Source organism: Python bivittatus, unplaced genomic scaffold, assembly GCF_059951505.1.
Source record: "Python bivittatus isolate LINGU-HERP-01145 unplaced genomic scaffold, Pbiv_v1 ctg000350_np1212, whole genome shotgun sequence".
NCBI classification, from domain to species: domain Eukaryota; kingdom Metazoa; phylum Chordata; class Lepidosauria; order Squamata; family Pythonidae; genus Python; species Python bivittatus.
Window position 1 is genome coordinate 21998655 of NW_028277074.1, and position 17188 is coordinate 22015842.

At 36.2% G+C, this 17188-nt stretch overlaps 1 protein-coding gene across 2 annotated transcripts in view; it reads left to right on the forward strand.

Moving 5' to 3' along the window:
* The window catches only part of BACE2 (beta-secretase 2), a 34436-nt gene that overhangs the window by 11928 nt on the left and 5320 nt on the right, over positions 1-17188 (forward strand). Inside the window, exons 2-8 of one of the 2 annotated variants that reach the window (XM_007436541.4) lie at positions 3650-3738; positions 4981-5197; positions 7535-7663; positions 10183-10317; positions 13435-13536; positions 14961-15110; positions 16110-16278. In XM_007436541.4, the coding sequence (XP_007436603.2) occupies positions 3650-3738; positions 4981-5197; positions 7535-7663; positions 10183-10317; positions 13435-13536; positions 14961-15110; positions 16110-16278 (991 nt within the window). The remainder of the gene's footprint in view (positions 1-3649; positions 3739-4980; positions 5198-7534; positions 7664-10182; positions 10318-13434; positions 13537-14960; positions 15111-16109; positions 16279-17188) is intronic. The other variant, XM_025172103.2, reaches the window with a different exon arrangement.

Here is a 17188-nt window from a genome sequence, read left to right on the forward strand (position 1 = left end):
CCTATCAAGACAACATGCCTTAAATTTTGGTTTCCCTTTATTGTTTCTCAAATCAGACTAAATAAATGTGTTTTGCAGTTTAATAGAATGTCCAAAATGCAGTAAAACAACTTTGCAGGTAAGGCTGAAAGGAAGCTCATTTTAAATAAATTGGATTGTTTCTGAGATAACAGTACATTAAATTAGACACAGGATATTTTATCTGAATATTTTGACTCAGTATTACTTATTCTCATGTAAAGCAGGTGCAAAGGCTGAAAATGGAACAGTTTGAAAGGAGAGACCTGAAATGGGTGGTCATGCTTGCACCTAACATTCTTCCATAATAAACCATGGTTTGAATTAATCTGTGCTGTTCTATAAAACCAACTTGCTCTTATTTTATAGATATAAACTTTAATGAATAAATGCCATCCTCAGCTGCATTTTTTTTAGTTCCCATCTAAAATTGCCTAAAAGAAATTTAAACTATATTTCTAGATCTTAGTTACTTTGAAATAACATATGAATTCAGAAGTACAAGGAAAAGAAAAAAATGTGTTGCTTTCTAAAAATGAGATTCCCACTCATTTTGCTCATAGTTTGATTTCACATTAAAAATCAGCAACTAAATTGCAATCACTAATTCTGTTTCTCCAAAAGCCAATATGAGTACAGTGAACTGGAGGAAGAATCATATTTACAAACTCAATGTGAGCAATAATACATAGTAACATTGGGCTAACGGCACACATTATAGCAGTTTGAGTGCTTTATCTTCTGTTTTGGTTGGAAGCGGCTCTTCCAGAATGAATGGTTGATGATGTAATTAGAGATTGTTGTGTTAAATGAGGCAGCATTTAAATTGGCTTCTAATTTTCCCACCTATTAACCAGCTTTCTTTTTTTCTCCACTTTTGCAAAAATCATTGTACTAGAATAATTCCCAGCAGCTGATTATTAACTATAGAATATTAAGAATCCTTTGCTCTAGCCACCAGAAAATCAGCATGCAGATACATATTTCAGTCTGGCTGACATTTCCTTATTCCTTAGATAAAAGTTCATTTTTCCTACTGCTTAATTAGTTTTGTAGAATTCACTATTGCTTACTGAGGAGATGATCATTTCTTAGATGGTTTTAAAATAGAATGGCAACAGAAGCTATCACGAAATTCCATATGATGGCAAAAGTCACCCCAAATTTCATAGGATCACCAATTTTCATGAGATTTTTCCAGGCTTGCCCTCAAACTTGTGAGATCTTACACAAGAACATTGGGATCTTGCACAGGAATGTTTGGCAATCTTCGAAGAAAGGAGATCTGTAAGATTTGTGATTAGCAAGTTCCACATAAAAGATCAGAATCATCAGAAAAGCAATATGAGCTCATCACTATTTTTTGTATTTGATCCAAACTAGTGGGTGTAAAGTTCTTACATCCAGTTCTTCACTAAGCAAGTCAGGATAGAAATGCAGCTGGTCACAATGACCATTTAGGTCAGGGGTCCCCAAACTCTTTAGCTTATTGACCCCTTCATGAAGTTTCAGATTGTTCACCAACTGTCAAACATTTATTATATGAAAATGATTTAATTAATGCTACTTTAATAGTACTATGAAAAATCATCATCATCCCTTGGATAATTCCATCAACACTTGATGTTGATATTGATCATTTTGGGGAACCCTGATTTAGGTGCTATTACTGCCTTTACAGTATTACAATCTTTGAAGAAAGGAAGATATACTTTGTTAGAGTGATTATCTGCCTGTTCCTTTTTATTCCATCCAATAAAGTTCCCTTTGTAGGGAAAAGAGGAACAATCAGACAGGTCCTTCTTTGGAACTTCTGTTAATGTGATTCTGTTCCCTTCCCCAGCTTGGCAAATATCTTAGGACTTCTAGAATTCCTATACAGCATGATTTCCAGCTGAGAATTCAGGGGTTTATTCTCCCAACACAACTGGAGCTGAGGAAGGCTGTCACAGATTTTTGTCTAAGACTATACTATTCTTGTTAGTATTATTAGTGATATGAGCTGGTATTCCAAGATTAGTAATTTTTACCACATAATCATTGTCCTTTCTCTTGTGCTTTTTACATTCTATGCCAGTTTCGTGTAATTGTGGAATGTTAATCTGAATAGCGATTAATCCCTGAATTCTGGTCATGCTAAAGTGGGTTTACCTATTTGGTATTTGACTAAACTGAATTGTAGATATTTTTGTTTGTTTAATAGCTAGTGGGAAAAAGTATGTTTTCAACAAACTGAACAAGATTTCAAATATGCTGCCTATTTTAAAAGATTTATTTGAATTCCTTAGTGATATCACTCAAAGGTGTCTTTGTGATGCTAATAATGTTTAACTGAAGCATTGTTTCTATTAGCTATTGTATGGTGATGTGCTTTGTCAAATAACAGTTTTACCCAACCATTGTGTGGGACTAATAATTTACAAATGCTTAACTTTGTCTTGAGAACTGTTGCAGTGAAGAATCAAAAATCACTCTAAGCTTTGTATGTTTTCTCTGAATATGTCCAAACTTTTCCATTGTGCTTCTCTACTAGCAATCTCTATATCTAGGTAATATATTATAGTTCCCAAGTTTTGAAGTATTGAAGACATATCCTTAACCTTCCTGAGTGTTTGTTCCTATTCCAAAAAACATTATTTCTGAATAGTCTTAAATTCTGGCTTTGTTAGTTATAAATGTGGCTTTATATACACGATCACGTTTAATTCTATGTAAAGTTGTTTCTTGATGATCAATGATTCAAGACAGGGGAAAAGAAATAATTCCCATCATGGTTTTTAGTCAAGGAATGCCCCTGCAGGTAAAGTTTTAAGAAGGAAAGCAAAAGCAACTTATGCTGCATGTCTACTCTATGCAGTTACCTGCTGAAATATAGCAATAATGTAGCAATAACTACAAACATATGGTTTGCTGAACTAAATAATTTACAGGATGTTTATTTGAATTAAAAAAAGGTACAAAATGCATTACTGAGATTGCTAAGGATTCTTTTTTTAAAACAATCTTTTTTTTCAGATCAAATAAAATCTGTGTTCTCGATTCTGTTGCTTTCTTCACATTCCATCCTTATTACTCTATTCTTTCTGCTGCTATTAATCTATACTTTTCCCACAGAATTCTTGCTTTGGTGCTACTCCGTACAATATGAAAGGATGAGAAATCTCCAGCCCCCACTACTTCTGATTCACCCTCCCTTCCTTGGTTTTTACCCTATTCATCTCTCAGCAACATGGTGCTTTGGCTTTTCAGAAATTATCCTCAAGCAAAGGTAGCCTTCAAAGTACCTAAGAGTTCCAGTTCCTACTACAGGTAGTCCTCGGATAAAAACACCCGGTTTATGGATGACCTGTGATTAAGAATGGAGCCTACTGTAGCAAAATTTGAGTTCAGTACACAATGATTCAAGTTAAATACACAATGTTCTGAGTTAAAAAAAAAAAATTAAATCTTTAAAATTTAAAGATCTGAAAATATTTTCAATAGCCAAGAACTACCAAAACCTGGTAGGAGGTTGAAAAGTTGAAAAAGTAATGATTTTTAAATTGCATTTCACACTTAGGTCACAAGCTTTTTTAAAAAATCATTTTTTCTGTATATAATACAATATATAACTCCCTTTTCTTTTCAACAGCTAAATATTCTTGTCGACACGGGAAGCAGCAATTTTGCAGTTGCGGGTGCATCCAATACAGATTTGACCTCATACTTCAATGCAGAAAAGTAAGACTTTTGGTCCCTGCCTCCCACTTCTTAGGAAAGAGTATTGAAGTTTCTATAATATGTCAGGAAAAAATAGTAAAGGTAGATGAAAACTTTTCTTTAGAGAACATTGAACGGGATGCAGCCTCCCTATTTCTCATTTAATTATTCCCACATACTTCTGATTGTGCATGTGTATTAGAATTATTTAACTGATACACCTGATATGATTTCCTCCAGTGGCCGCTCTTCAGCAAATGAAATTTGCTAAACACGAAAAGAAAAATCCTTATCCCATCCTAGTATTGTTGGAAAAGCTTGGCATGTCATTGTTATAATCTGCAAATATGCAATGGAATTCTTCTTTTTTTCTATAGCACCTGTGGCTCTGACTGCAGTAACAGTGCCACACAGAGTCAATCAGGTCTCTGTATAAGACTTATGCTTATACACAGGCATATGGATACAGGCTTATATAAAATGTGTATGTAGTGTGTGTGCGATGAAGCAATATTATTGAAATGATGAATTAATACTTCAACTCTGCTCTGATAGATGAACATGAACATGTGTTTTTTTGGCAGGAATTTTATTGGTTACACGACTGAAATTAAACTAAATGCTAGAGAAAGGACTAATATTCGGCAAAGAACTGCATTAGACAAAAATGCCATAAGGAAGGCTAAAATTGCAGTAACAAGTGCATTACTAATGCAGCTAAAGGTCATGTTGTCTTGAAGATGAAATAGTTGCACTCTTCTATTTCATATTCTGACATTGTAAACCATCTAGTAGCTGGACAAGCTTAATTGTGATGGAATCTAAATGACAGCTAACTTTGTACAGGAAACGGTGTTCATGCATAATATTTTCCCTGCAAAAAGGGAGATTTGGAGAGAAAGGATATCTAGCCATGTCTGAAGGAAGTCCTTTGCCCCAGTTAGGGTTTGTTTTTTTTTTTATGTTTAAAATTAAATGTATAATTTATCTATAAATTAAAAGACTGAAATGTATGCAAGCATATGTGGAGAGAGAGAATTGGCCTGGCTGATGTGGTATCTGGAAAATGGTGGCTGTACTACATTCTGCTTGGTTGGTTGTATTATATTATATCCCTGAGAAAAAAAGGTGATTTTTTTGCTGATTTTACATAACAGATACAGTTTCTATTCTTGAGAATGAGGGTTGACTGTGTATAAAATTACTACTTATATCCCAGAATATGGAACAACTTGGTTTATAACTTTTTATTTCTTTTCTTAGGTCAAGCACATATAAATCACTGGATGTTGAGGTTACTGTTAAATACACCCAAGGAAGTTGGACTGGAATTCTTGGAACAGATGTTATTAGAATGCCTAAAGGAATCAATGGCACTTATGTCATCAACATTGCAACCATTTTTCAATCTGAAAATTTCTTTTTAAAAGGCGTTCAGTGGCAAGGGATCCTTGGTTTGGCGTATAGTGCATTGGCTAAGGTAACTGGACTTCTTATTTACCGGTTCCTTTATATGAAAATAAAGGCAGGTATTGTGGACAAATGAAAATTTCAAAGCTCCTTGTAGGATTTTAACAAATTTGTAGCCTAATCTACATTCCTGGTATTCCCACAATTTCACATCCAAGCACTAACCAGGCTTAACCCTTCCTGGCTTTTTGAAATCAGCTAAAGTCAGCTATGCTTATTCAGTAGTGATAAATATTTTATGTTCTAAATAGTTTTAAATTCATTCTTATGAAGCAGAGGTGAATCTGCAGCTCCAAGGCTGCATGTGTTCCCATCCTCCAAAAATTACCCTCAAACTATAACTTCCAGTGCAAAGGGGAAATTATTAAATGCACGGGGAAATAATCGTATTAACTGTACTTAAATCTAAATGAAATGAAATTAATATAGCCTAAATCAAGGTACATGAGACTACATATGTACAATTCTGGTCATTTCCCTTAAAAGGGATGTTATAGTGCTAGAAAAGGTGCAAAAAAGAACAGCCAAATGGTTAGGGTGCCTTTGCTCCTCCCCTGCAAGGCAAGACTATAGCAATTAGGGATCTCTACTGAAAAAGGAGCATGATAGAAGTATATAAAATCATGCATGGCCTAGATAATATGGATAGGAAGAGGCTTCCCTCTCTCTCTCTGTCTCTCTCCCTCCCTCTCAAAATATTGGAACGTGAGGTCATGCATTGAAACTAAATGCAGGAAGAATTATTAGAAGGGAAAAGGAAATACTTTTTATACTATAAATGGTTAAACTGTGAAATTTGTTGCCAGTATGTTAAAGAAATGGCATCCAATTTCTTTAGGAGACTGGACAGGGTCATGGAGGACTGCTACCACTACTTGCTACTAAAATTGATGGCTGTTTACTACCTCCTAAATCATAGATACCGTAACATAAATAGTAGTTGTTGGGAAGCAAGAGCTTAGAGGGCCATCTCCCTCTATCTAAGCTTATGAGCATCCCAGATGCATCTGGTAGAGTCATTGTGAATATAGAATGCTGGCCTAAATCAGCATATAGCCTACAGTCAGTCACCAGATGTTAGGTATAAATGAGATACAAATGATGCATTAAATGTTATATAGCCTCTGCTTAAGCCTCCCCATGGAAGACTGTTGGGACTGAAAGTTGGTATAAAGGCATAACAGTTGAGGAAGTGATAAGGGACTTTCCAACCCCTGAAGGGCAGGGAAAAAAGCATAATCCATTGTGGCATAACATTTGATATGAATCTAGAGAGGAACTGCAGGTAGTCCTCAGGTTACAACAGCAATTGGGACTGGAATTGCCGTTGCTAAGCAACACAATCATAAAGCACAATATCATGTGACTATGTCACTTAGTGATTGCACTTCTGGCAGTCCTGGTCGCCATTATTAAGTGAGGACCACACGTGACCATGACTTCCAACTTGCTGCCGGCTTCCCCATTGACTTTGCTTGTGGGAAGCCAGTAGGGAATGTCAGAACTTGTGATCTCATGAGCACAGGAACTCTGCGATGGCCAGAACTCCAGGGACCAGTCGTAATTCCCCCTCGTTCAGCGCCATTGCAAGTTTGAACAGTTGCTGGATGAGTGGTCATAACCCAAGGACCACCTGTACTGAAGTTTTATCTTTTTTTTAAAAAGCTATTTTATTATTAGAATAATGAAATACAAAGAGAAAAAAAAACTATATTGGATAGTAACAATTAAATAACACAGAGAGAAACAACTACTAACATAGATAAAACATAAATAAAAGTAGTATGGGATAACTTTCTTATAACACATTCTTCTCTTCCCTTATTTCCCTAGATGATCACACCCTCATGACCTAGATAATTTCCCCTAGAAAAATCAACCTAAATGATTTCTGCAGCTGCTGGCCACAACCTAGATCAGAGTGGAAGACCAAAATTGGAGAATATGCAGCAATGGCAAAATTGACAGTTTATATCCATAATGGAAGTCTAACCAAATTTGAGCAAGAATGGTTCCCATATATATTACACAATGCACAGCATGGCAAATTTAGACATTTGCAATATGGTTTTTAGGAAGACAGTTATGAATCTAATCAAAAATAATAGATGAAAGGTTTTAAACAGATACTAGCAATTTTCTTTAATGTTTAATGTGTAGCATGAGTTTCAGCTTTTAATAACAATTCATGTTTTAATAATGTAGTGATGCTTAAATTTGTGATTCTTAAAATTTCTCTTCTTATCTAGCAAAAATAATCTGCATGGGTTGTTCTGTATCAATTTTTTCAGGGTGCTTCAATTTGTGTACAGCTGAAGTTTTGCAACTCTCTCTCTTTTTTTTACAGCCTTCAAGTTCTACAGAGACTTTTTTTGAGTCTATTGTGAATCAAGCCAAGATCCCCAACATTTTTTCCTTGCAGATGTGTGGAGCTAGTTTGCCTGTTTCTGGAACTGGTACTAATGGAGGTAGTCTTGTGGGTATCTGTCAGGCTGAATGTTAGGGAAAATATGCTTTTTTTTAGAATACTTAATGCAATTAAATCCAATCACTTGAAAATGTCCTTTAGAAACAATATGACTATGGCAGTTTACTAAATTCTCCTAATTGATGCTTAAATTGAAGAAACATAAATTTGTCATAGCTTTCCTTACTATTTCTTACAGGGAATTATCTTAATAGTGAATCAAATATCTGTGCTATTAAAGTTCAAGTTTGTTTTGTTTTGTTAAATCTAATAAACTATTGAGTCAAAATCTAACCTGCACAACTAAATTATAAATTTTCCAATACTTTGTTTTTAGTGACCTTGAAAACTGAATAGGAAGATCTGAGTCCTAATGGTTTCAAAATGAATATAGATTGAAACATAATTTAAAATACATATGTTCTGTGCATCTGAAAGAACTGCAATTACTCTTTTGTTTTTTTAAAGGAAAGTTAAGAGGTTTTTCTTCTTGTTCGTTTTATTTGTTTTTATTTAAAATTTGGAATTTTAAACATAACATATCTTGTAAGAGAAGTAGCAATAATCCTATTTGTATTTTATTTCTAAAATCTGTCCCATTAAGTTCAATGGTGCTTGCTTTCATAAAATTACATTAGAGGAATATATAGTTCAAAGTGTCAGGGCTAGCCCAAGGAACTCCAAGAGACAATGCTAATTCAGTTCAGCTATGTTTATTAGCTACAACCTCTAGCAAGAATCTTCCCAGACTAAAACCCCAGTTCCCAAAGTCCTCCAGCCACAACAGTGTGAATTCCTCAGGTAGGTGCCAGTCTCATCCTCTTGATCCTTCCACGCGGTTCTGGCGAGCTAAGAAAATGTTTGTCTCCCTGATCTTGGCCTTCACAATTCCATTCCATCACACAAAGCTATTTAATATTGAAAAGGACAAATTTTAGTTATATTTTGCACTACTATTGATGATTTTTCTCCCAGTTAAGCTATTTTTAAAAAGCAAACAATGCAAAAAAGGATGCAGAACCCCATTTTATTCAAATCAATTATTTGATTTTTTCACTGATTTCCTAAGTGAAAATTAATGTTTTCACGTAGGAAATGTAAAAAACATAAACGCCTATGCAAGCTCTTCAACTTGCTGACATCCAATTGTACTGGGACTACCACTCCCACAATTCCAATTCAATAAAGGAATGGCTGGCCAACACATGGATGGACACCCACCCACTTATGTGATCAGCTTGGATCAACATTTCGGTCAGCTGAACAAATAAATGTAGTAGGAAGTCACAAATATCACTGAACTTTGTTCTTCAGCCTTACCTGAACTTTTCCCCACTCTTCATCTTAAAAATGGGAAGGTGTGGAGAAAATGGTGCAAGCTATGTGAAATTGCATAACAGGAAGATATGAAATCTGATGGATTTTTTGCCTTCCCCATCTTTCTCTGATTACCAGATCCCTAGAATGCCCCATTTTCCATAGGAATGCCAACTATTGAGAAAGCTTCAGAGAAAGATTTTCCTCTTCAGCTGTGAAGGGAATACCTGAGAAATGAGTACAGTAGCCACAGGACATTCTCTTAAAGACTATGGCCTTTCATCTTTAGTTGATTAGCTCTCTGGTTAGAAATCAACTAAAGTTGTATATATTACAGCAGCATAACAAATGCACAGAAGTGACCTCATCATGTTTGAAAATGATGTGCAATTCATTGTTCAGAGATGGAGAAACTATTTAAATTATTTTAATATTTGTGACACAAGAATTATTTGGATCTCCTTGGGTTTTAACCAGTAATGTCTGAAACTGATACTGTTTATAGGAGGGAAAAAAAACAGCTCAGATTCTTAGCCGTAACTTTAAATATATAGCCTTAAAAAGTCAAAAGTTGTTTAGACATCAGGAATGCTAACTAGGACTGTACAAAGTATTATCAAGGGATGCTTTACAGAGCACCTCTCCTTGAAACATTAAAGAATCTGTGTCTTCTGGAAATTTTGCTATGGCTGCTTTGGACTTTCCCTGTTTTCTGTGTACCTATGTTGAGTGTGCATGCACATGTCCTGACAACCACAGAAAGCCTTTGATGTAATTGTGTAGCCTTCCAGAAGATGCAGTTGCGTTAATGCTTCAAATGCTTTGTTCACACCTAAGCATGTTGTGATGTCTCCTTTTCAAATTCTTTGTACAACTCTATTACTGTTACTAGAAAAACCATTTTATATTGTGAGGATATGGCTTTTATTTAGAGTCCTGTATTCCTTGCTTAAATGTATGTATGTGTGTAAGTGTGTGTGTGTGTATAAAAGTTTGTTCACAAGCCTAGCTGTTCCTGATCAACTGTTTTTAAAAACTGTTTTGATTGACTGACTGAAAAATCAGATGTCATATTGAATGTATATATGAATATACTTGTTTCTGTCACTGAATCATTTTGAAGATCATCTGTTAGGTTTGTAGACATGCTTTGTAACTTAATTATATTTTGATTATGTGATAAAGTAATTTTAATCTATATATCTCTTTAGGTATTGGGTGGAATTGAACCAAACCTGTACAAAGGAAAAATTTGGTATACACCTATTAAGAAAGAGTGGTATTATCAAGTTGAAATACTCAAATTTGAAGTTGGGGGCCAGAACCTTAACTTGGACTGCAAAGAGGTATTTTTAATAAGTAAAAATTATCATTTAATATTCTTCTATTTAATGAAAAATTCTAGATGCGTGGGATCTGCTCCAAGGGGATTCCTCCTGGCTCCTGTGTATATGCAAGAAGGGGCTGTTTGGAGTTCTGTCCCTGCATGAATAAAAAAGAACATGGACCTGAAAATTGTCCTTCTGTATGGTTGCCACCATATTCTGGAACTTTTTATTGGCAGGGGTTGCCACAGAGCCTTCTTATTGTTCTTCCTCAAATTAGTGAAAATGGTTTTGTTTAAATGGACATTTGGAAATAGATCAATGTGTGAAGTAGTGTTATTTCATTGCTGGCTTTAATGCTTACTTATATTGTACAAGTCTAACCAAACTTGGTAGTATAAAAGTACTGTTAAATAAATAAATGCTAATTAGTATCTGAGAGACAGTCCACTGGAGTTGGGCGGCCAGTAAATTTAAATAAATAAATAATTCAAATTGCTTATATTTGCTTCTCAGATATTCTCTACCTCTCCAGTTGCTCTGTAGCACCATTTCTACATGTCTGAACTTTAACTGAATTCCCAAAGCTCTTTGGATGTGTCTTGTGTTATACTTGTTTCTTTCTATAACATAGAAACTTGTCTGTCAGGTTTATAAATTCTGTACAGATTTAGCAATAGTGGGCACATTTCACTGGGATTATGCCCAGCGCCACTTTATTGAAATGAAAGGAAATTGCACAAGAGCAAATACCACTGTTGATATTAGATTTCTGATAAGCCAAGTTACTAGTTTAGTTTGTGACAGTTTCATCATCTTCTGGTTTCAAGTTCCCTTTGTCACATACTTTAATGCAGGTGAATGGGAAATATTAACATTTGGGATGGTGTCTGATCTTCTTTTGATCATGCAAACTGTGTTTGGTGAGCTTGCATTTCTTCTGGAAGCATAGGTTGCCAGGTTGGTTTTGTACTTGGATCTAGCGCTCATTTTGGATCTAGATTTCTGGATGTCCAGCCATGGTGGCAGTGAACGATTTTTGTCAGTTTAAGGCGCTTTGCCAGATGAGCCCCTCCATTGATAAGAATGAACTAGTCATTGTAGTCCTATACATATGCATATATAACATACATGTATCTCCTTGTGCAGCAGAGTGATACAGTGCTGGTACTGATGGCTTTTAAATGTATATAATATAAATGTCTGTGAAGAGGAAGCTTTTGAATCCAAAATGCACAGGCTTCCCCACTGCATGGAACTTTTGCACTTACCGGAAATACAGTCATCCTCAAAATAAGACGTTAGGGAGAGATGGTGGTGGCCCAAGTACTCACATTCTGAGGAAACGTCTGTGAGAACATTTTGATGGGTAAAATCAAAATCATGATGTGCTAATTGGGAAGAGAAGGGGAAGAGAAGAAAAGAAGATGAAAGAAAGCGCTCTCTCATCTGAGGGGACACTGTGACTGTTTCGTTGAGCATAACAGTGGGAAATAGTCATTTCTACTTTTTCTTTGAAATTTGAGTTAGTGTTCCTGATTATATTGGGAGACATTGCTCTAACTCAGAGGAGGGTAGAATGCTGATTGAGATCTACTGATTGGTAACTAGTTTATTTGTGGTAGTTTGAAAGTTTCTCTCTTTAAAACATTACGTTTTAATTTGAAGTTTTTTTTTAAATTAAAAACACAATAAATACAGTTACTTTCTTTTGGAGAGGAAAACATATTGTATTTTTTTATATGCTGCAACAGCATCAAAGAATCTTGTGAAACCTGGAAATTTTGTAAGCTTATCAATTAATATTTCTGATAAAGTGACACCCGTCATGCATATTTATCCCATCATAAACATGTTAGCCTTTAGAATATCTTAAGGCACTTGATTGCTTTTGCTTCTCTTTTACCTCCCTTAACTATTCTCTTCCGGTAGCTTCAGCCTCCGTGATTATACATGTAATACTATTTTCTCCACCATTTAGTGAATTGTTTAATGACAATGAAAAATTATAGAGGCTTCCATTTTGCCTGCTGGAAAAAGAGAGCATAGGATATAGGTTGAGGTAAGGAGACAGAAATAATGCATGCTCTTTGCTAAGTAGAAGGACTGGAACTGAAGAAAATAGTCTTAGTCAAATAGTCAAAGGCACCATGTTTTTTAATTGTATATGAAGACTGAAGAGTCAAGGGGAAGAGGGAGAAGAGTTATGGGAAAAAAAGAATTCTTACATGGATGGTTATGAAGATGTGCCAGAGAAATTGGAAAGAGAACAAGGAATGGAAAACAAGAGGTGTTGGAGCAGATTTGTACAGAAGATGAGGTTTTATTTGCTCTTTAAATTAAATGTGTGACAAATGAAATGTAAAAGTAAGATATTTCTTTTTTGTTTAAGAGTACCAAACAGATGCCCTGTTCTCTAAAACACTTAAAAGTATATATATATACTTACCATGCCTTGTGTTAACTGCTTCTCTGTCAGTTTCCATGTTCCTCACCTCTAAAAGATTGGACACCTTTGACAATTGTGTTCAGCTCCTCTGAAACTAACAGATAGTTCATTGTAGTTTGACCTAGTTGGGAGTTGAAGACCAATACAACTGGGGTGTTACTAGGTAGCAGAATTAACAAGCTCCATAAACATAATTCTATCATGCCCTCCTTTTTGTGTGTCCCCAATTGGAGGTTCTACTAAAAAATCCAAAGTAGGTCCTACAGATTTGAAAATAGGCCATTGTTGCTTGTGATCATTATTTCAATATCTTTACTTAAAGATGCTATAAAAATGAACTAGGTATGGAAAGTCCTCTTTTTCAGATAAGAAGGTTCTTTAAAGGATGAGGTCCATCAAGATGCCCTTAGTTAATTTACTGTATACTATAGAGACACTTGAGAAGTGAGGTCAAGGCTGGTCTTATGATTCTTTTTGGATTGCTGTGCTAGGGGAAACCTTACAGTCTCTTCAGGTCAAGATACTTCAGAGACTTGATTGCCTCCTAGCCCGGATTCGCACTGGGGAGATCTGATACTGCCCAGGCCCTTCAATCTGTGTTTTTACTCACCTCCCTCCCAAAAGAAAATGTTACTACTGTGCATACTGTTACGACAAGCTGATCTTTTTCTTACTTTTTCCCTGTTCAGTACAATTCAGACAAAGCAATTGTAGACAGTGGCACAACTCTCTTGCGGCTGCCAGAAAAGGTCTTCAGTGCTGTTGTGGGAGCCATTATACAGACCTCTTTGGTAAGCTATGACTCATGAGTTTGCCTTCTGAGATAAGTTGTTCTTAAAGGAACCCTTTTCAATGGTTGTAGTACAATGAGAGTTATTCTCTAATCAAAAGGTTGGAACTGAATGTGCCTCTTTTTTCTCCTTTTTGGGTGGAGGTTTGATGGAGGCATGTGTAAGTTAAATTTTAATGCCATCAAAACTGTATTACAGCACTTCTGTTGTACCAGTGTTTTGAAAACCTCCAGTATGCTGCAGGCTTTGGGCTAAAATCTTATTTTGTTAAAAATAAGAACCATTAACAAAATAATATTTAATCTGTTTATTTTTTTAAGGCATAGGCTTGTTTGTTTTAAAGAATGATCATCTACATGTGGCGTAAGGTCAAAAGTGTGGTACATAATTAATAAAATATTGAGAAACATATACACATCAAATCTAAAATTATGGCAATGAAGTCAGGATGTCAGAACTCTAAACTTCTTGTGCCTGTCCCTCAGCTAGACCCAGAATGATAGAGTCAGATATACCCAAATCAGGTAAGTAGCGCAGAATTAACCCGGGGTAACTCATATCAAGAATGGGCAGTGCTCTTGTGGTCTGGAACTGCACTTTTAAAAAAATGGTTTTGATCTTTGGGGGTTGCAGGGGCATAGACCACAATGTCATGATGTTGCTATAGTGAGTGAGGCCAGCATTTTTTGTTCTTTTTGTTTTCACTCCAATTCCTCAAAAAGTTGAAAATGTTGGTGCAATCCTTGCCAGGGATATTTGTGGGCAGCAAAAGGAGTATGAGAGACTGCCTGCAGCTGCTGGCTTGTTGTCTATCCCTGCTGTAGATATAGGAAGCAATTAAATTGCAAGTTGTGTAGAAATAAGTAGGAATTTCTTCTCTCCCTTTCTATTTCAGTGAAGAGGCTAGAAAACTAAAAGCTAATGCCCCAAATTTCATATATTCTCAGGTTACAGTTAATCTGCACTAGTGAGCAGAATAAGCAACCAGACTTCCTCTTGATTTCAATGTTGACTGTCCAAATAGTTGCACAGAATCTCTGTCCGTGCCCTGTTCCAAAGGGAGGGAATTCTTTGGCACCTCCCATGGCAGAAATCCCAGATCTACTGTTTCAACCACCTTTTGCTGCATATAGCAAATCCAGAACAAAAGTTCAACAAGATGAAAGTACCATATCAATGAAGACTTCATGTGGAAGTATGTAATGCCCCCAAACAATTAGCATGCCATCTTAAAGAATTGGCCTGCTTTTTCATATGAGAATAAATGCCATGGTTCAGAGAATGGTGCACCATTATGATCCAGCTTGTTAAACTGAAAGAAACACTGACCGGCAGATACTAGAGAGACATTTTATAGCTGCTGAGTACTAAGCATATTGAGGGTGGGGGCAGATTTTCTTTTTCTTTTTCCTCTTTCCGTATAGATCCAAGAATTCACATCTGGGTTTTGGAGTGGCACACAGCTCGCTTGCTGGGATAAAAGTGAAAGTCCTTGGACCCTCTTTCCTAAGATCTCAATCTATCTGAGAGATGAAAATTCCAGCCGGTCATTTCGAATTACTATCCTTCCACAGGTTTGGACAAGTCCTCTTATTTTACCACTACCAATCATCATTAGAGGGGAGTTAGAGCCGGATTAATCATGTGTTCAACTAAGTGCTGACAGGACTAGAAGCCATTCAGGTGCCTCCTATCATAGCTATCGCTGCTTTGTCTCTTGTTAAGGATTCCAGTAGTGCTGCTTTTTCCCATTAAGGGAGTGTGGGTGGGTTGATGACAGTAAGGCCAGCAGAAGGAGGCTTAGCTCTGCCTTGATGAGGTGTTTCATGTCATGGAGGCAAAGCAGTTCTCTGTGTCAATGGGAAGAAATGACAGGTGCTCTGAATCCTGGAGCTCCTGCTCCTGTGTTGTGTGTGGACAGAAGCCAGCATGTACAGCAGCCTTTGCTGGTTACTGGCGCTTCGGGAGGCCTCAGGACAATAGCGTGGCTGCTTTGCTAATAGAGTGGAAGAGCATGTGGTGTTTCAGAAGCAATTTGGAAGTTTCATTCAAACCTCTGTCAGAATGAAGCATCCTTGCACAGCCCTTCTAGCAGCTTAATTTTAAAAGGGCAAAGATCTTTTGAGTCATGCTCAGTTTCCCTACTGTTTTCTTTAGCATCATATGAAAATGCTCTGCTTTTGCCTTCTTCCAGAATATTTTTCCCAAGTTCTAGCTTACTCTAACCTAGCTTACAATGGTAGGATTTCCTGCTGGTTTCCCATCTAACCATTAACAAGATTGACTGCTTAGCTTTTTTTTTAAGTGGTGTTCCTCTCAATTCTTTAGAATTCTCTTTAGATTTTATCACCACAGTAGCTGTATTTAAGCTAAAGTGGATCTGGATAAAGCATACCAGTCAGAAGGTATTTAACTGTTGGTACGAAAGATAAGCTGGCCATTTTGACTGGTATCTGGTGATAGCTCTCACCTTTAAAGCTTTGCATTTTTTCTACAGTTTCTAAAAATCATTTGGCTTTATTGGATGTATATTTCTGTTCTTTAATTATCCTTTATTTCTTTAAAAAAAACAGCTTTACATTCAGCCTGTTCTAGGGATTGGGCAGAATCTAGCCTGCTATCGGTTTGGTATCTCCTCTTCCTCCAGTGCCTTGGTTATTGGGGCTACAGTGATGGAAGGATTCTATGTCATCTTTGATAGAGCCCAAAAGAGAGTGGGATTTGCATTAAGTACTTGTGCTGGTAAGAGATTGGTTCTAAAAAAGAAAAAAAAACCCACATCCTTTCAAGTTAGCCTCTTACTTTATTGTATCAAAAAGCATTTGCAAGCTGGCAATTGAAATATATATATATTTTAATGCTTGGAGCAGGAATCTTAATTTGGAGTTTTGAGAGTATGCCACAGACTGTCTCATAAATGGCTACCCTGATGAGAGGGTGGCTTCCTGATTCACAAAACAGCTGGTAGCTGTGGCCAGTCAAAAGAATACCCATTCCCCAGAGTGCTGTCTGTCTGTCTGTCTGTCTGTCTCTATTTATTTATTTATGAAATTTCTCACCCGCCCATCTCCCCACAATAGGGGAACTCTGGGCGACTCACACCGAACATTAAAAACAAATATATATAAATACATAAAACATCAGTTTAAAAGCTATTGAGTTTGCTCAGTCCTACTAATTTAAACCCATACCTGGATCCTCCCTACCACTCCACCTTACCTTTGTTTTTTTGTCACCTAGGTTAGCTCATTTTCAAAGAAACAATGGCCTGCAATCACCAGCTTCTTTCTTTATGAACACTTTCAGGGCTCATGTTAAGGTCCAAACATATTCTGGTAAATAAAGGAAATGCTGAAGGTTTATACTTTGCATTGCTTTGTGCCAATTTTTCATATGTGTGTTTTGAATTGAAAGAATATCTAAACAATTCAAACCTGAGGGACACAAATAGAAGTTACCTAGATACTCTGTGCTGAAGACCCTAGTTTACTTTGTGTTTTTGCAGTTTTAATCTTCCAAACAATCTTGCCAAATAGGTCAGGCACAGCAATTATGATTTTGAAGGCCTCCCATGAATTCCATAGGCTGGATTAAGAAACTCAAGCCATTTTTTTCATACACTTAGAGAAACTTTAGATATGTTTTTTCATGT